The 19,901-nt window shown below is 36.3% G+C and overlaps 4 protein-coding genes across 4 annotated transcripts; 3 read left to right on the top strand and 1 right to left on the bottom strand.

Annotated features, from left to right (window-relative positions):
- The first annotated feature begins 342 nt into the window (after window positions 1-342).
- On the top strand, window positions 343-1,007 carry LOC102610086 (probable pectate lyase 9). Its single transcript, XM_025100130.2, has one exon. The coding sequence runs from the start codon at window positions 444-446 to the stop codon at window positions 1,005-1,007; it is 564 nt and encodes a 187-aa protein (XP_024955898.2). The 5' UTR covers window positions 343-443.
- A 1,822-nt stretch (window positions 1,008-2,829) lies between these two features.
- LOC102622679 (FACT complex subunit SSRP1) lies at window positions 2,830-8,946 on the bottom strand. Its single transcript, XM_006482482.4, has 16 exons — window positions 8,778-8,946; window positions 7,975-8,160; window positions 7,366-7,471; window positions 6,973-7,109; window positions 6,653-6,736; window positions 6,471-6,565; window positions 6,241-6,349; window positions 5,937-6,023; window positions 5,765-5,857; window positions 5,411-5,608; window positions 5,190-5,335; window positions 4,921-5,068; window positions 4,482-4,580; window positions 4,219-4,398; window positions 3,379-3,457; window positions 2,830-3,260 (listed from the first exon to the last, which is right to left on the bottom strand). Exons 1-16 carry the CDS (start codon window positions 8,829-8,831, stop codon window positions 3,133-3,135), a joined length of 1,929 nt encoding a protein of 642 aa, XP_006482545.1. The 5' UTR covers window positions 8,832-8,946; the 3' UTR covers window positions 2,830-3,132.
- Window positions 8,947-12,055: 3,109 nt separating this feature from the next.
- On the top strand, window positions 12,056-14,091 carry LOC102610406 (AP2-like ethylene-responsive transcription factor At1g16060). Its single transcript, XM_006482607.4, has 7 exons — window positions 12,056-12,404; window positions 12,504-12,586; window positions 12,702-12,799; window positions 12,902-12,975; window positions 13,072-13,122; window positions 13,219-13,295; window positions 13,394-14,091. Exons 1-7 carry the CDS (start codon window positions 12,175-12,177, stop codon window positions 13,960-13,962), a joined length of 1,182 nt encoding a protein of 393 aa, XP_006482670.2. The 5' UTR covers window positions 12,056-12,174; the 3' UTR covers window positions 13,963-14,091.
- Window positions 14,092-17,136: 3,045 nt separating this feature from the next.
- Window positions 17,137-19,553, top strand: LOC102622976 (uncharacterized). The gene is made up of 2 exons (XM_006482483.4): window positions 17,137-18,036; window positions 18,131-19,553. The coding sequence occupies exons 1-2, from the start codon at window positions 17,176-17,178 to the stop codon at window positions 19,289-19,291; spliced, it is 2,022 nt and encodes a 673-aa protein (XP_006482546.1). The 5' UTR covers window positions 17,137-17,175; the 3' UTR covers window positions 19,292-19,553.
- The last annotated feature ends 348 nt before the right edge of the window (window positions 19,554-19,901 follow it).

The following is a 19,901-nucleotide window of genomic DNA, read 5'->3' on the forward strand; positions in this document are numbered from 1 at the left end:
TCTCTCTTGCCACCTCCATTCACTGCCTGTCGGTTAATATCACTGATTTTGATGACGTGTAGCGGCAGCAAGATGAAAAGGCCATGGACACCACCATTGAGGCCTATGATCATAATCCTCAAGCAATTATCAATGACTTTAATTTGTACTAGAAGTAACCTGAATATCATTATAATCTATCAGTATTGTACCGTAACAAAACTATACCGAGGTTCACAATTTTATCAGAAAATGAGATGTTTTTAACTTTTTATACTTTCACCTCTATAGTAGCTATCAATTAATACAAAATCATCCGGCTAGGCTATGTTTGTCTTTTCATAAAACCGAACCTTCAAAGTATTATTATCTACACTTTGACCCACTTTAGTTTATAATTATAACAATATAGCCCCTATATTAAAGAGCCCGGTTTGTACAGATTCTTGGAAGTAAACAGTACAATGAGGAGCATGTTGAGGAGTGGGAAATATTGGGGACCATGCCAGGCAACAAACCCAGTAGACCGTTGCTGGCGTTGTTGGAAAGACTGGGCCAACTACCGCCCTAAGCTCGCTGACTTCGTGCCTGGTTTCGGCCACAAGATCACTGGAGGACAGAAAGGATCAATCTATATAGTGACTGATAGTTCTGACAATGATCTTACAAATTCTAAACCGGGGACTTTATGCCACGCAGTGATCCAAAACGGACCCTTATGGATTATCTTTGCTCGTGACTTGCACATTAAGTTGTCACAAGAGCTGATAATGACTAGTGACAAGACCATTGATGCTCGTGGAGCTGATGTGCACATTGCTTATGGGGGTCGAATTATGATACAGCATGTGAAGAATGTGATCCTTAATGGACTTAGCATTCATTATATTTTTCCTGCGAGTGCAAGTGATAGCTACGCACCAGATAAAATGATGCAAGTGACAATTGCATACAACCATTTTGGTCGGGGACTGATTCAAAAAAATGCCAAGAAGTCGATTGGGAATCTTCCATGTTGTGAACAATGACTACACTCACTGGAAAATGTATGCAATTGGTGGCAGCAAAAACCCAACCATTACGAGGCAGGGTAACAGGTTCATTGCACCAGATGACAGCTCAACCAAAGAGGTGACCAAGAGAGACTACGCTACAAATGAATATATGATGAATGGAAGCACTGGATTTGGAGATCAGAGGGAGATTTATTCATGAATGGAGCTTTTTTCAATCAATCTGGTGATACAAAACAGAAGATGCTATTCAAATCAAGGCCGGGAACATATGTAACCAGGCTCACACGCTTTCCTGGTGCACTTAACTGCTATTCTGGCAAGGAATGCTAGCACCTTCCTCTTGAATTAAGATAGAACCTGAAATGATTGATTTTAAGTGCATATTTGATGATTTTATATGTTTAAATGGAGGATAATAAGGAACAATTATTCAATTGTTTACGTTGATTTTAAAGGTCTGTGACTCGTGTGTTTATTACTAGTGCCTTCTCTTGTGTTTGCCATGGTGTCCAACTTTCCCTCTATGACGTGTAAACTTATTCTATTCAATATATCTGACACTAATAATATAAATAGATAACTCTTATACAAGATATAAATATACATCCTGATGGAACATCCACAATCTCTTATATCAAATAAGAGCCACCAAAAGAAAGCCTTTGGAGAAATAATCTAACCTTGATAACAGCCTTTCATCAAATAAAATCACTCCACGTGGTTCAAAGTTTCTATTTCATCACATTATTATTTATTACATCCATAACATATCAATTTTAAAATAAATAACTAAGGGAATAAATCAAAGTTGGTTGGTGTGAGTGGATCGACACTCTCACTCCTTAAGAGAGATCAGAAGTTCAAGTCTTGTTCTCGTATGGAGTCACCACTTTGGCCAGCACTTTACCCTTTACTAGCCGACCCGGTGCTATCGGGGATTAGTCTAAGTTGTGGTACAGACTTAAGGGTGACTCTCATAGTTAGGGTCCACTCAGAACCGCCTCGTAATTCAGACCAAAAAATAAATAAATAACTAAGGGGCTGTTTTTTTTTTTAATTTAATGATTTAATTAACTTAATTTCAATTAGTTAAGTCATTAAACTCATTTATTACTTAATTAATTGAAATTTTCAGTCATTAAATCATTTTTTAATTAATTTAAAAAGTCAGGATGATATCATTAAAAAAAAATTTAAATTATCGTTGTTTAATTAATTAATTTTCATCCTTACTTAAATACAATTTAATAATTAACATCATTACCTATCTCCATAACTTGTTATAATATAATAAGAGACTCATTATTTTATCTTTTTATTTTCTTCAAATTAACATTGTTTATCTTTATAATTTTTTATTAATATTTCTCATATAAAAACATCATAAACTATAATAAAATTAATTAACACATACTAATTTGGAATATTAAAAAATTATTTTCATTTAAACGTGATTTATGTAACAATAATATATTGATATGATATAATCATAATATATTACCTTATTTATATTCTTTAAATATTTATTATTTGTTTAACATTTATAATTTGTAACGACACAAATATAAAAATATTAATTTTTAAAATTTTTAAGTAAAAAAAACTTAATATTTATTTTTAACAATTTAAATAAAAAATAGATACATTATTTAAATTTAAATATTCAACTCTATTTAGAATTCAGACTAATTCAAGTCTATTTGGAATTCAAGCAAAAAAAAAAACATCCACCTAAATGTGGGTAATATTTTTTGGGGTGGGGGGGGGTGGGACACAGCATAGTATCAACTCAATACCCGGTGAATAATAAACACAACAAAACGAACGCTCGACGCAGGAAAATACCCCATTAATATTTAGAACTACTAGAACCGATTCCCCTCATGCCAACTATGAAATCAGTAAGCACATCATACATCCGAAGGATGTGTTGCTACCATAGGCAAAAATACATCAAGACTAGAAACAAAATGTAGAAGTAACGGTTTTTTCTCGTAATCTAGGCACAGTTAGAATCACCTATACAACATGATTGCCCAAGAAGCTTAAGGTAGATGTAAAATGCAGCCCATAATAATAAGATAGAAGTCCATCACAATCCTAAACTGATGATTTAGTGATTCTTTGCTCTTGGTATCTATGCACTGTCAGACTCATTTCCAGAGTCAATATCCATTGGCTTGGGATTCTTGTAACCACTGATTTCATCTTTGTAACGTTTTTTATCAGCACGAGCTTTGGATTCATATGGCTCTCTCTCTTCCACTGCATAGAAAATTTTTTCACATCAGTAAAACAGCCCAGATTCTAAAAGTTGTAATTAAGAATTCCATCAAAATTAAGTGCAGCTACAAGTGATGCATCACCAAAATTTATTACATACCGCTCATCTTTTTCCACCTCTCTCCGAGGACTCTTCCAACATCCGTAAATGCAATTCCAGGATTACTTTTCTTGATATTCTGTAAACAACATTAAAAAAATTAGTAATCACCCATCCTCATCCAAACTGTAATGTTAGACGCTGACCATTAATACCTAAATGACCTAATAAAAAGTAGATATCTTTGATACTTGAATAGTTAAATGCAATTCCAGGATTACTTTTCCTCATCCAGTTAACAACAGTATTTTCCTCATCCTGTTAACAACAGTAGAAAATTAGTAATCACCCATCCTCATTCAAATTGTAATGTTAGACGCTGACCATTATTTAAAAGACCTAATGAAAAAATAGATATCTTTTATCTTTGTATATTTAATACTAGTCATCATATATTTTCTTCATAATTTTTCAGTTAACTGTGATTGCAAAACCATGGTGGCAGCGTATAAGTGGACTTCTGTCATGTTCAAACACGAGTACTCGACAATCCATCAGGCACGCAAACCCTAACCAGATCATCTTACCCATTCTCTAGACAAACTGAAAGAACAGTGTATGGACACAATGAAACATTCCAACATGAACCAAAAATTTATCAAAAGTTATCTCATTATCTTCCCATAATTTTTAGTGGCCATATAATACTACAGTTTAGTGCTCATTGCAGTTGAGAATTTGACATCCAAGAGCAGTTACAAGAAAGAAACTACATCACAACCAAGCCTAACAGACCCATTCATTCCAACTATTTTCATCCATTTCCCAGAGAGGAAAGCAGTATGATCATAATGCCAAGAAATAAAAAGTTGACAGAAACTATAGAAGAAAAGAACCTACCTCTCTTTCCATTTGAGAGAAAAAAATAAAACCAGACATTGCCCTCTTTGGTGCATTCGGATCCTTCTTCTTTTTCTGTTTTTTCTTCTTCCCATCTTCATCTCCATCCCTGGATTTCTTCTTGGAAGTAGATGCCTTCACAGATGAAGACTCTTTCTTTGATTCCTTTTTGGCAGGTTTCTGGAAGAAACAATTAATTTCAAGTGAGATTCAGAAAAAATAAAATAAATAAGTTATAGTCCAAAAGATTTGAGATAAAATACCTCTTTCTCTCCTCCACTTTCACTAGCATCAGAATCCTCCTCCCCAGAATCATCAGTTGGTGACCCTCCATCGTCTTTATCAGCTACAAAATCTGAATCCTGCATAATTTCACAATGTCTTAATAAGCAAGAATAGTACAAATACAAGGAGATATGCAAAGCATTAATAGCTGAATCGCCTTCAATCAAGTGGAAAGAGAAATACAAAGAGAGGAAGGAAGGGAGGAGATAAGAGTTTACGTTTAAAAAAAATCCGCTTTATTGTAATTAATTCAAAGATCGGGTCTCAAAATATAAATATCTTTCCAGTTGGGATAAAATGTAATAAGTTATTGCCAAAGATAACAGAAACAAATGTATGGACAAACAGTATGAACTTAGCAGAAGCATCTGCAAACTTCATGAGCAAAAGCTTTAGGAAATGAATTGAAGAGTTTACCTCTTCATCACTCTCATCACCACCAGCTTCATTCTTAATTCGCTCAAGATGAGGATCAACTGCATCATCATCGTCTTCCTGAAGAACAGCAGCCACCCCATCTGTGGTTTTCATGTCTCCAAGGTTCATAATCTTCAAGCCCTTCCCACTGAATCAATAATTACAAGGTAAATATATATAAAAAAATCCAAATAATATATAAAAAAAAAATCCAAATATAGCAGATCGATAATTCAATCCATGAAAGAGTAAGAGAGACTTGTGCTGACCTTATGAAGTCAAAAAGGTTATGATATTCATTTCTCTGGATATTCCTAAACAAATGTTCTTGTTCAGTTTTAAGTCTGATAAGAAGATCAAAGTAATGCATATTTGAGCCACCAGCAGCATGCCTCTCAAATTCCACATAGTCAATCTAGTACACGAAATTAGAAAGGTCAGATACCACATGACTACAAAACTCATCTATTTGGAGGGGTTAGAAACTAACTTCCTCGTGAAGGATAAGAGTAGGTGGTTTAGGCAGAAAGAAGAAACTCTTCTCAAGGGGATACAGGACACCGTCTTCAGCTTTCAATGATGACTTCACTGCATAACCGTCTTGAGCGCTACGGAATTTTCCAGGTTTGGTAATTTTGGCACCAGACAGACCACGCAATATTGTGGTGAACACTTCATGGATGAGCCCCTGTTAGTTTAAAGCACCCAGCAATATATAAGGAAAAGTAACATATTAGCAACCCAGATCCCCATAGTTCAGTTATGGTCCCAATACAAAGGAAACCCCTGCAAAGCAATAGCTCAAAGCTTTGAGAAATTAAGTAATAGTAAAAATAGTAATTACTTTGTATGATAGCTCTAATTTGTCCTTGTACTTTGTGTTCAGAAGTTCTTCACTCATCAACAGCTCGCTTTGAACCACATAGTCAGTTTCAAACTGTACAAATCAATGTAAATGTAATTATTACACTTAAACACAGCAAAGAGCTGGCATCAATCAATGAAATGAATTATACCTGCAAGACAATATGCGGGTACAAGGTTTGCCCTTTACGAATTGGTGGATCAAGAGTAACAACAACAAAGGTATGTGGCTGATTAGACTGCTCAAAACACAAGACAATCCCATCAGCTTTTATAAGGACCAGTATTGAACACGGAACACTCGAATTCATCAAAGTATTCATCAAATAGTTATTCAACAATAATACTTGCAAAAGATTCAGACGTCCTTCTGTCCTAGGAGTTATAATAAATTGTAAGAAATATTTTCAATAGAACTGAAGCACATTCTAGAAAAGAAACGAAGAGAAAATTTACCTTTGGAAGCAAAAATAGCCGTACAACACTGCTATACTGAATTTTGAAATCATTAGCTTGTCCTTGGAGCCGCAAGAATGAAAGATGAAGTTCAACACTATACCGACCCCTTTAAATTTAAAAAAAAAAATTGCTTCCATCAGGAAAAATCGAAGCAGGCAAGAATAATAGAAAGGCCCAGCTGATAAAATGCATCTATAAATGTCACACACGAGTATTCTTATGTATACCTTGGTGTGAGGATTGCAATACCCTCAAATGTAACAACAGCTTCTTCGCCTCCAGCACCAACATCAGCCATTGACATAATTTTATCACGAAAAACCTGTCGAATGGTTTATTCACCAGACATCAGCAAGCAATTACAAGATTACCCCCACAAACTCATAACACGTGACAAGAGCAAACTCACTTGAGCAGGTGGATGATTCTCATCACCAACGAATTGCGTGTTGGAATTAGGGATGTGAAAACTTATCTCCATCAGTGAATCTTTCTGTTATATTACAAAGAAGGAAAATAAAATAAATAAAATACTAAGAAACACAATAACTTTGCAACTGAACAGCAGGCTTCAATGAACAAACAGTTGCGATTAATTATGCCGTCATATTAAAAGAGCCTAAATTTTGCTCCCCATTGGTAGCTAGGATCCCATCAGCATCAAATGCAGAAAAACTGCTGGGATCATTCAGACAATACGTGCTAAGCAACACAAGTTAACCAACCAACCTCATTAGCTCCAGTTGTGTCATCGACGTGGAACTCCAAGATGACATCATTTTTCCCTTGAAGTTGGGTTTGCGAGACATCTGCTAAAGATACCTCAAAAGCTTGCTTTTGACCAACCATAAAAGTCAGCATGTTCCCTGAAGATAGCCAGAGATTGGATTCAATGTCATCAAACTGACTTATGAGTACAATGGCACGGACCATACAACCAAAGAGACCAACTCCCAAAACATAAATGTAACATGTAACCACAAAAATGTTACAACTTTGGGAAATATTGTGCAAAATTTGACCAAAAGCACACAATAAGATAAAAGATATTAAGAAGCATAAAAATAAATAAAAGAAACCCATTAGAACCATCAACTTGAAAAGTTAAACAAAGCCACTGACCATTTAAATCAACTTCTCCCCAATTACGACCACTGACAGAAAGTTGCTTCTCTTCAGGTGATATTCCAAAATTGGACTGGAAAAAATTGGTCAAAGTAGCTACATCCTACAAGGACAAGGCAGAAAACAGTGAGACTAGATGGAATATGAAACTAAACTAACAGAAAACAGTGAGACTAGATGGAATATGAAACTAAACTACTATGAATTTTATAAACCCATATCAAAGCTCTCCATAACAGTCACTGACAACCACAAGGGATGTGGAAGACAAAACTAAAACTACTATGAATTTTGTAAAATGCAAACTATAAAGCAACTTTGCAACAAACTGGAAAATGATCATCAATGTCAAAATAGACTAGGTGTGACCAAGTGACCAAGAAGAATGAAAAAGGAATCATAAGAATAGGTATGTTAATTACATTCATTTACATTAAATTCATAACAGCTCTACATAGGATTTTAAAAAAATATACATCATAATAACTCTATAAAGTGACTAAGCCAACAAATACTTTGAAAACCTTCAATTCCAGCTTTCAGAATCGGAGAAAAAAACAAAATAGAATAGAGAGAGAGAGAGAGAGAGAGAGAATGTTAAAATACCTGGTCACGAAATCCTGTGAACTTGTAGTACAACCCATCTTTGGTTCGAACACCAAGTTGATTTGTGCGAGGGACTTTCATCCATGTAACCCCGGCAATATCAACTTTATCAACTTCCACTGCTTTACCACCTCCCAGCTTCTTCCATGAAATCTTTCCCAAGTAAATTTTAAGCTGCCCAGGATTCTGCATTACACAGCAATGGCAACAACAATGATGTTTAATATTCTAAAAAGCCACACAATCTCCAAATATTCACTCAATTTCCAGCAATGTTTCATAACCAAAATCAAAGCCACAAAAGACAGACATTAGAAAGCAAGCAATTAGGGTTCCTTTTGGAACAGAACCATACAAAACGTTATCAAAACTTAATTGTCCAGAGAAAAAGCCTTTCTTTAATGAAGCTGGATATAGCTTTAATATAACATTAAGGTTTCCTTTATAAAAAAAATCTGAAAAAACAAAATACAATGATAATCCTTTAATTTCTTCCCTCATTTTTCCTCTTCGAGAAAATTAAAAAAAAAAAAAAAAGCAGCAGGGACTAATTAGGGTTATGACTAAAAGTTTAGGGTTTCGAATGACACACTAGATCACCAACGTCAAGAAAAATCTAAAATCACTACACAACTTCCACTCGATCCTTCATAAAAAAGTCAAAAAACCAAAAATTTCCCTAACCAACCTACAATAAGGGTTTCGAAGAACTCTCGGGTAAAACGACAGCGTTTCAAGGAAACAATAAGAAAACAAAGCTTCGATGAATTGTTGAACGCCACAATGGGAGAATAGTACGTTACCGTGCCACCTCGGCCGCCGAGCGATATATTATTGAAGGAGGGACCGTCGGTCATCTCTGCAAATTGAGTGAACGATGATGAAACTGTGCGTGTGCAACTGCAAACTGAAAGAGCACGCACGATTGCCCTTTTATAAGTGGAAGGGAAGGGTCCGTACAGCTTTGTGGCGCGAAATGATTAATAATCACTATGCGTCACCGTTTAGTAGTCTACTTGGAAGTTAAGGCGGTATTGTTGTGCCGAGGCGGGTCAGGCCGGCCCAATTGAAGGCCCGTTTATTGGATTTTGGAACTGTATGATAAATACATTATCTGGCCCAGCCCACAGAAGAAGGAAATAAACATTGGCAGTCGTAAATTTTTAATTATATTGCGAGCAGAAAAATGCCAAGGGTAAGCATCTTTGCCAATTGCAAGTGTGATTTTCCCACGTCATTTAATTTAATTTTAATGAGGACAACAATTAGAAGATAATAAGAGACCATTTGTAAGTGGCAGCTTGCGTGGAAAATAATCATGCTGCTGGTTATGCTAAATTTAATATTTTCTTTTCTTTTACTACTAATAATATACATCATGATAGGAATCTGTCGGGCTTTAGCTCATGCTTAGATGAGCTCTGTAATGGGAAAACTCGAATATTGGTTTACGTTCTTATCGTTGTACGCTAATATTCAAGGGTTTATCAAAATTTTGTCTAAATTAAGTCTGCTGTGATACAATTTAAATACGTATGTGAAAAATGAGACAGTAACTTAAATTTTTTTCCATGAGTGTGTTACCATTTAATAGCAGGTTTCTTATGGAAGAATGCACGTAAATGGAGAAGCTAACAACATATTTTTAGGTGGATACTGATTTTTTTTTTCTTTCCTCTCTAATTCAATGCTTTTGTATTTTACAAGACAATTTTATTAATAAAAAAATTAAAGATACACCTAATAAAAAGGAGACATAATTAACCTTATTTCTTAGAATATTTGTTCTAAATGTCATTTGAGATTATTTAGATAAAACATATATCCCTCAAATGATGAATTCAATAAAATTTTGATGATAGTTGAAGAGGTGGCATAATTAGTTAAAACAAAAAATTTTATAGGGGTTTCAATAAGGATAATTTTATAACCAAATAAAATTTTTTTCCTGAAAGCGCATAGCCTATATCTAAAATCAAAAGAACCAAATACGGTGGTGGTAAGTAAGGATGGCAAAAAAATCTCTGTGGGTACAAGAGCTCGTTAATTTAGAATTGGGTTTAATTTCACTCTTGTTTATTAAAAAAAAAAAAAGGCATGGGTATGACTTTTTATCCCCAGCTAATTGGACGAGTTGGGTATGAGTATAAAAAACTAATACCTATAATATATACCCACTCACTAAGCCCAATCTATTGACGATTATTTCTTTTACTATTTATTTTTTTTAATGTTTTAAAAGTTAAAATTAACAACTAAATCAAATAGATATTAAACCCTAAAACATAAACATAAATGCTTAGTAGCTCAATAATCTGAACGACCATCTAATAGGATATTGTTCTAAACATTTACTTAGAGATTTTAATTGTATAATGGACTAGCCATTTACCAGACCGTCTAAAATCTTATCATAATTGAAAACAAATGACGATAAAAGAATGTTCAAACTAGGGTAAGTAGAAAGAAGTGAATGGTGGACAAGGAAATGTCAAAGTCAGACTTTTGTTTCCGATCCAAATATTTAGTATTACAATAGTTAAAATTGAACTTAACAATCATCAAATTATAATTATTATTTACCTAATATTAAAAAATAATTTTTTAAAAAAATTTTTTAGAAAAGAGTGCTATAAGTTCATCTAGAGTTAAATTGTTAAGGCATCATTTTTTTTCTTTTTTAAATATATACAGATGTTAGAAAATGGAAGGGGATGGGCATCTCTAATTTTTACGGGAGAATCCTGACTTATAGCTGTTCAAACCCACAGCAAGTAAGGGTGAGAGACGAGAAAATTTCCTATCAAATGGATGCGTGTAGACCCATTGCCTTCCCCTGAGTTAGCTACCATTTTTCTAATCCATGGGTGGTTGACGAAGTGCTTAATTTATTCTTTTTCATTGCAGTAAAACAGTAGTTAGATTTAGATACGTGTTGCATAAGAAAACAAATAAGACTGCTTCTGCTTACCTGCTACTTTCACAACACAATTCCAAAAGCACTTCTTGTTCATTCCACCAAATAATTTTATTTTATAAAATAAACAGTTCAAACAGTTTGCGGGAATATTTTATCTCTTGATTCCTTAGTAAACATCGCCATATTATAAGGCCCCGTGGAGGAAAGAAGCTCCATTTTCCGCCCACAAAAACTCAGCAAAACCAAACATAACGAATCCAAGAAACAGACAGTTCTTTAAACAAAATCTGGCGAAGAATGCAAGAAATTCTATGTTGCAGTCTCATATCGCCCGCGTTGACGTGCCATATTTTATAATGATTCTTTCATTGCTATTATCATGTAATTCTGGAGTGTTCTTTTCGACAGCGTGTGCCAGATTAAATTTGTTTCAGGGAAGCTTGTCCGTTTCGGTATCTGATATCATTTCTTATTACTTGTTTTTGTTTATTGTTTCCTGCATTTCCACAAGCAATCTTTCAAAAAGTGCTTTTGCTATGGTGGGATCGGATGTGTATTAAATAGCTTATGTTCATCGAAAGCTTACGCGGTGATCATTTGAAAACTTAAAAGTTATGTTATGAACACTGAACACTATGGACTTAACTGTTGGAATTGCTTCTTCATTGACAAGTTATATTGTTAAGCTGGCATTTTATAAATCATTATCGAGCACTAACCAAAAGCAGCTTCTAAATTTTTATTTTTTTTTTAATTAAGCAGCTTCTAAATTTTTTATTTTTTTTTAATTAAGCAGCTTCTAAAGTTAATCAGACTGACTAGAGGTGATTGGAAAAACTAAGTGCTTTTAAGTAAACCCTTTTTCATAAAAGTACTTAAAAGCAATTTTAACCAAGTGAACGTCATTGATATTTCTTCAGAGATCACTTCCAGTTTGTTCTGACCTCCAAAAGCACTTCAGTTGTAAACCATTGGAATTGCAAATGAAATTAACAACTTTCAATCAGTTAAAATGGAACGGGTGGATCTTCGGGAAGAAAAACAGAATATGGTCATCTAAAATTTGTATGTACGTTGTCAATTTGTCTTAATCTTCTTAGTAAGCATCGTTTAAATGGTTTTAATTTGAAAATAGTTGTAAGTTCAAACAAAAAATAATAAAGTCCAAAAACTAGACTTTTCTTGTATATATACACACATCACCAACTCTGTTCAGGTCAAGTAACCAAAGAAAAAGAAAGACGAAAGAAAGAAAGGAAGAAAAAAGAAGGAAACAAGAGATGGAAATGATGATGGTAAAACAAGAAGAAACTCAAGGGAGACGCCGGGCCTTGGTCGTGGTAGATGGCGAGGTTCAGTCAGCTAGATGTGTCAAAAGAAGGCGAAGAGATCCCGCTGTGACTTCACTTGGCTGCGATGATAACCAAAGTCAGCAGCAGCAGAATGATCATATTTCTGGGGCCGCGGCAACCACTGTCAAAAGAAGTTCAAGATTCCGCGGAGTCAGCAGGTAGAAACAAGAAATTGCTTCGTTAGTACAACTTAGTTTGTGTATGTCCATTGTGTGCAAATCATTAACTCTCCATGAATTATCTGAAAATGAATACAGGCATCGGTGGACTGGTCGATATGAAGCTCACTTGTGGGATAAGCTATCCTGGAATGTCACACAAAAGAAGAAAGGGAAACAAGGTACATAATAGCTATTATTATTATTATTATTCCTGGTTTCGTTTCTCTTCTTCTTGTATTTCCATCTCACGATACTAACTTTGAACTTTATTTCATCATTATCCGGACTGAACAGTCTACCTTGGAGCTTATGATGAAGAAGAAGCTGCCGCAAGAGCATATGATTTAGCTGCACTCAAGTATTGGGGCACATCAACCTTCACCAACTTTCCGGTACAAATACTTGTAAAATCATTTCAGCCATAAATGCATATATTCAGTGAAACATACACATAACATCAACATGTCTCTAAAGCCCCTCAATAATTTTAACAGATATCCGATTATGAGAAAGAAATCGAGTTCATGCAAACCGTAACAAAGGAGGAGTATTTGGCCTCTTTAAGAAGGTAACATAAGATTTTATTTATCAAGTATATAGATTAATATCAAGGTGTTCGTTAAAGTTGTCTAAATTAATAATATTTTTTGATTACTTTTGACAGGAAAAGTAGTGGCTTTTCAAGAGGTGTATCCAAGTACAGAGGCGTTGCAAGGTAATCAAAACGTTCTGAATATTTTGATGAACCAACTTGTTGAAATATTTCTGCTGTGAAGAAAATTCTGACGGATATTTTTGCTGACCTATGCAGACACCATCATAATGGAAGATGGGAAGCAAGAATTGGGAGAGTTTTTGGAAACAAATACCTGTACCTAGGAACTTACAGTGAGTGTTACAGCAATAGCACTGTCAAACAAACATATAAAAATTAACTTAACAGAAGGATTCTGTTTACTTAATCAACAAATCTTGTCGAATCACAGGTACACAAGAGGAGGCTGCTCGAGCCTATGATATTGCAGCAATTGAGTATCGAGGGATCAATGCTGTGACAAACTTTGATTTGAGCTCTTACATCAGATGGTTAAAGCCTGGAACAAACAATATCCTGACTGCTGGTCATGAATTGCCCACACTCACAGAGCCTCAGTCAGTGTTGCCATCTCCAACAGATTTCAGCCCAAGGGAAGACCCAAAATACTTGCTTTTCCAATCCAATCCAATTACTGCAGATTTCCTGAATTCGCCGCAAAAGCAAGAAGATTGTTTCCAAAGCAATGTCTCTGTCAACTCAGTCAACAATAACAACAAGCCATCAACACCATCTGCACTAGGCCTGCTCCTTCGTTCATCGATATTTAAAGAGCTGGTGGAGAAGAATTCAAATGTGTCTGAGGATGATAGTGAAGGAGATGAGAAGAAAAATCAACATGGCACAGCTTGTGATGATGAGTTTGGAGGGATCTTTTATGATGGAATTGCTGATTTTCCATTCATTTGCTCTTCCAACACGGGTAGCATAGATTTTCAAGAAAGAGAACATTTTATTTGAATTTTAAAATATGTTTTGTTTCTTGTCGACTTGAGTTTTGAAACTTAAGATGTGAATATTTGCAGTGGTTTGTTGTAAGAAACTTGTAAGCATAAGCAATCTTCTCTGAATATATATGTTTGAGGAAGAGCCTCCTTTTTTTGTAATTTAATCCTAGATTTTTCTGCGTAAACAAACCAACATGAGATGAATTTGTTTTTCCCCCAGATCAGAAAGCCTATTTATATATATATAGATAAATGAAACTAAAAGCACTTGCAACGACAAATAAGTCATCTGAAACGATGCAATGTGCAGATGTGCTCCCTCTATCATCTCATACCTAATTATCTATCAACTTGACACCATCACACTCTTAGTGCTGATGAAATACTTTTGCTAGCTGAGATCTCAAAAGCGTCCTCAAAAATCCATCATTGTTATCAAAACAATGTCAATAATAATCAAAATTAACAATTCTTTTCAGTTATCTTATCAAGTAACAACTCTTTCAATTGTACATTTAACTCCAATTGTGCTAAACTACCAAATTAATTAGTAGTTAATACCTATCAAAACACTGTACTGAATCTGAAAGAAACCAGGAGCATGCAAGAAGAAGAATTGGCTAAGGGATATAATAACATTTTGATCTCTAAGTTCAACAAAATCACAAATAAAAATATAGTTAATAATCTTTCTTCATAAGAGCCCCCAGCATGGCAGCAACAACTTTGTTAAATTCTTGAACAAATGTTAATAAAATTAATGGTTTAGTTGTTATACCCTTATAATGTGCTTTAGCAAGAAATTTTATGTCAGAAAATATACATACTTGTTTATATCTTAAATTATGAGTTGTGACTATTTATTTTGAACTTGGACCAAGCCAAAGCACTTTTATACATGTAATCTTTGCATTTACTTATCAGGGTGTCTTTCTTACCTCGTCCTACAAACATATGGAAGTATTGTGCATGGAAATTTTCTGATAGGGCAAGCAACATCATCTCTTTATAAGCTGGACTGTGTCATTCCTAATGTGAAATACTGTTTGAACAATAAATATTGGGGTCCAACCATCATTTTCTAATTATATAGAGTGGAAATCGGAATCGGAATCCAAATTCAACTCGAAATCTGAATGCAAGTAGTGAACTCCTAATCCACATAAAGCCCGGAATAGCCGCATAAGAATATTAAAGTTAATAATAACAACCACGGCCGAAACCGAAACTCGCAATTGGTATACTGCGGGATACAGATGTGGGAGGATTTCGTATCTTTTGCTGGTGTTTGCACTCCATGGAGAATAGAGGCAGCAGATCCGCAAAACAATTTCAGATACAAATGTTGTCAGCAGATTCCTTGGCTTATTAAAAATTCCCCTGATCTCAGAGTCTGTATTTTTCACCCTTTTTCCCGTCTTCTTCAACTTCAACAACCTGAGTTCCCAAGCATAAAGAAATTTGCATTTGAATATAGAATCAAACCCTTGCCAGACAAGACTAAGGACCTTGAATTTGGAATAGAGATATTAATAGATGCTATTCTCGATGTATACGCAAGTGCGCTTTATCATCATCATCATCATCGTCCAATCCGCCAGATTCGGGTTCGGCACCAGTGCTTATGATGATTATTTACGGATACTGTCACAGAGTGGCCTGTGCCAAAGCCAGGCCAGGTGACCGAGTTTGGAAAGGACTAAAAGTATATACAGGCACGATGATGTAATTTACTACAAAGAACAATTTTATGCTACTCGTCATGGGGATGTTATCCAAGGTAAGTGAAGGAAATTATGAGGATTCAAGAAGCCATACCTTTTTTCAAGAAATTAAGCAGTGGAATATTCGAGTGTTGGATCACGCAAATAGTCGGAAAGAAATTATAGATGAAAATCTTCCTCTATACCAGAGTATAAATGCCCTCTTTTTAATGGGTTGTTCTATGTTCTTTTGTATATTGAATAAAAAAGAAGTAGGAGAAGTCTCTGCCTTCGATAGATTAAAAATGTTATATTATACTTTTTTTTTAATTTAAACAACGGTTGGGGAAGTTGATTCAAAATCAATTTCCCTCTAATACTGCATACTTGGATCTGATCAGGTCAAACCATCATGGGCGACCGGTAAGGTTGGACGGCAAGTCCCGTTCCCCGATACTAGTCGAGGCTTCTTTTCCTGTCTTAGAAGAAAATGGTGCTCAAATAATTTATGCTTAAAACTGCATGATCTTACATTTTCTAAATGCTTAAGAGAAAGTAAAGATTTCTAACGTTGATTAGTCATAATCGGACTATTATTCCACTCTATGTATACTTGATGTGTCAATAGACGAGTATTATGGATCCGATCTATGACCCAAAATAAGAATCCTGCACTCGAAGCAATGTCCACGTATGGATCCTGGATATTGGTTCAGGGGAACAAAATACAATGCCATTTAAATTGGAGAATTTATAGAGGAAATCAGGTTTTAAATTTCTAGAAACCCCGTGATTTTATAGCCAAGGTGAATAGGCGGCACTGAAGTAAGAACAAGAGTTTCTAGCTTAGAATGTTAATAGAACGAGACTCTATTAATATCTTTCATCTTTCTATATATATTTCTTTCCTTATTTTTTGAACTTAATCATAATTTCTGATCCAATGATGAAACTGTTTGGTCTATTATTGGCCTGTGGGTATCATAAACTGTCTACAATGCGCCCACAATAACCTTAAGGAGTGGCGGCAAAGCTCTTGATTGATCAACGCGAGTGAACTGTGCTTAGACGCTTCGTAAAACCATATGATCTGAACTTCAAAAAGAGCGGATGAAAAGGGAAGGTTTTTACTCGATCTCCTTCTTCCACTTTTCAACAATGAACAATGAAAATAATGATTTTAAAACAGCATCCCTTCGGAGCCGTACATGCATCTTTTTTGCATACGGTTCAACAAAGCTTGCGGCTTGCCCAAAAAAAATAATAATAATAATCTGTAACTCCTAGCCCCTTCCTTTTTTTCTTCCGTGCGGGCTCCTTCTATGGAGGGGCCTTGGTCCTGCTGTATACCATACGCGTCCTGTGCCAGGGACCAATATGTAAATGAAAATGACAGTTATGTTTATTCGTAATTTTATCAAAAAATATGGATCTAAATGTAATTGATAAGACTTTGATCCCAGTATCATTTTGTTCTCGCGTATATCACCGTGAACAACTGGGATCAGTCATTAGTTCCGAAAATGCCTTGGACCACCGCGATCTCCCTCTTTCTCCTCCTCTTGACCACCACAAACTCCGCCTCAGTCCCCGGCCTCGACACGTTTCTAACTCGGCAATCCCAAATCGACCCACACTCATCCAACGACTCCTTCACCTCCCTCCCGTCCTCCCTCAAATCCTCCCTCTCCGCCGCCACGCCTCCCCCAATCCCATCACTCATCAACTCCCTCCTCTCCCTCTCGCTCCCAATCTCCATCCACATCCGCCTTGTGGGCCCCACCTCGTCCTTCCCACCATCGACCTCCTCTTCCCTCCTCCACTCCTACCTCTCCGCTGCCCAATCATCATCTCGCTTCCACGTCATCTCCCCCTCCGCTACCACCTCCTCTCACTCCCTCGCAATCTCCCACTCCCCTCACTTCGACATCTCAGTCTCCCCTTCGCTCGCCTCCCACCTCTCCCAAACTCTCGACTCCCTCCTCGCTTCCACTCCCTCTTCCCTCCGCTCCCCTCTCCTCTCCATCCCTTACTCCTCTATCGACGAAATTGTCAAACAAGACTTCGAAAAGGAGAAACACGTTAACGGAATTTACATTTACTTGCTCAATTTGGGATCCAAGGCCAAGAATTATGCTTATAGTTACTCCCCCGGCGAGTCTTCACCGGGGTTTACCAAGTGTTTGGGGAGTATCTGGACTGGTAAGGAACGTTACGTGTGGATTGATCTCGGTGCTGGTCCTGTGGATTATGGCCCGGCTTTATCCGGAGATGGGGTTTTGCCCAAAGGCGAGTTCCATCCTCTGGCGGCCTTTCACGGTCGTCCCAAGTCGCAAAAGGCGTTGCTTGCTGATTTAGCTTCACTCGTTTGGAGTGCTTATCAGGTAAAAATGCTGTTACCTTTGAGTGTTTTTGTGATTGGTTTTGAGTGTTCTATTGAATGAATGGTGGTTTTGGGTTGTTGTTGCTGTCGTTCAGGTGCTCGTTGTGCCTTCTTTGAGGATTCCTGTGTATTTTGAAAACTCGTTGATTGTTCAGTTTATTCATATTTATGGGTCGGAAGGTACTGATTCCAGTGGTTTGGATTGGAAATCGATTGAGAGGACGTTTATGGATGAGGCTAATGATAATGGGTTATTGGTGGGAGATCAGTCTTTGAATTTCAGAACTTACAAGGTGAATTTTGCTGACTGTTCTGTTTGTTCCTTTGCAATTTCCAAGTCAATTAATTCATATACGTCAAGGTTCTTGTTTGATAATTATACCATGATTGTGAGTGAGTATTTGGACTCTAAGAAATTGCATCAGATAATGTCTGAGTTAGCTGAGGAGTTTAGGAGGGTGGCAGGGATCCCTGAGGAGGATTCTGGTCGGGTCCTTCCTGTTTATGTGTTTGACTTGGACTCTAATTCACTGTTGTTGCTTGACCGGTTTCACCAATCTGTTGCATTTAGAGATATGGTTATTGCGGTTAGGACAAGGAATTCTCAGACTGTGAGTGATTATAGCTGTAATGGTCGTCATGTGTTTACGCATACAAGGGAGCTGGAGCGACCACTTGTTGGTTCGATTCTGCAGAGCATGTGGGGGGTGTCGCCCACCCATTTGTTGTGGAGTTCGATGCATAACAATACTTTAGTGGATTACACGTGGAGTATTGGGCAGACACCATTTGGGCCGTTTTCAGAGATTTCATCATTGTCTTTTGTACAGAAGGATGCAGCTCGGAGGAATGTTCTTTTGACATCATTGAATTATAGTATATCGAGTGCTGTTGATGTTCTTGAATCCATAGCCGCACATGGTGGAGAGAGGAGACTTCTTAAACAGAATCGATATCTTGATTTTGTTCAGAGGTGGAACTTGTTCAAGTACAAGCTGGACAAAGCAGTTACTGCATTATCGCATATGGACTTTGAAATGGCGTTGTACTACTTGAGGTCGTCAGATCATGATCTGTATACCATGCACTCTCTTGTTCACCATGCGACTCAAGAATTGGAAGCATCACTTGTTTGTTTCAAGGACCCACCGGTTCCATGGGCTTCAATTTCAATGTCTGCAGTAGTTTTCCTTGCTCTCTCCTATGTTTATACAAAAAGAGACCAACTCTTTAGAAACAAAAGAAAGCAATTTTGAATCTTTAGAGGAACAAAGGTTTTTAGTAGTTGAGCACAAACAACACAATTTTTCTGTGAGAGATAAGTAAAAATATCAAAGTTTCTTAAAATATTTGATGTGACTCAAGCTGTCCGTTGCTCAAAACTATTTTGTAACTTCTAAGATATGTCAGGTTTTTGTTGTAAGTTCATGATTGCTGGATGAATGTTTGTAGAATGCATGCGGTTCAGTGTGGACATCTATGATGGTTGTAATGCAGTTTTCATTTTTCCTCCTTTCACTGAAATCAGATCCTTGGAAGGTGGGAGCTATTTATTTACTCTTGAAATTTGTGTATTTCGGTAGCTACCTGATGCTAGTTTGGCTTTCAGCTCACACACCACAAATGAGAAATCACAGAACTAATTCCTATGATTGATAGAACAATGATGGTACCAGCTTGCTGCAGCAGATATGACAGAAATTAATCTGTTGAATCTTGGTTTCCAACTTGGAAATAGCTTGAGCCTGTAGGTCCGATCCACTGCTTTGATTGATGAATGCAAGTAGCTAGTTATTTCGTAAGAACTACATGAACAAGTCCCATTTGGGCTTGCAGAAGGAGAACCTATATCAACATGTCCGCTGT

This window comes from Citrus sinensis, chromosome 6 (assembly GCF_022201045.2).
Source record: "Citrus sinensis cultivar Valencia sweet orange chromosome 6, DVS_A1.0, whole genome shotgun sequence".
NCBI lineage: Eukaryota > Viridiplantae > Streptophyta > Magnoliopsida > Sapindales > Rutaceae > Citrus > Citrus sinensis.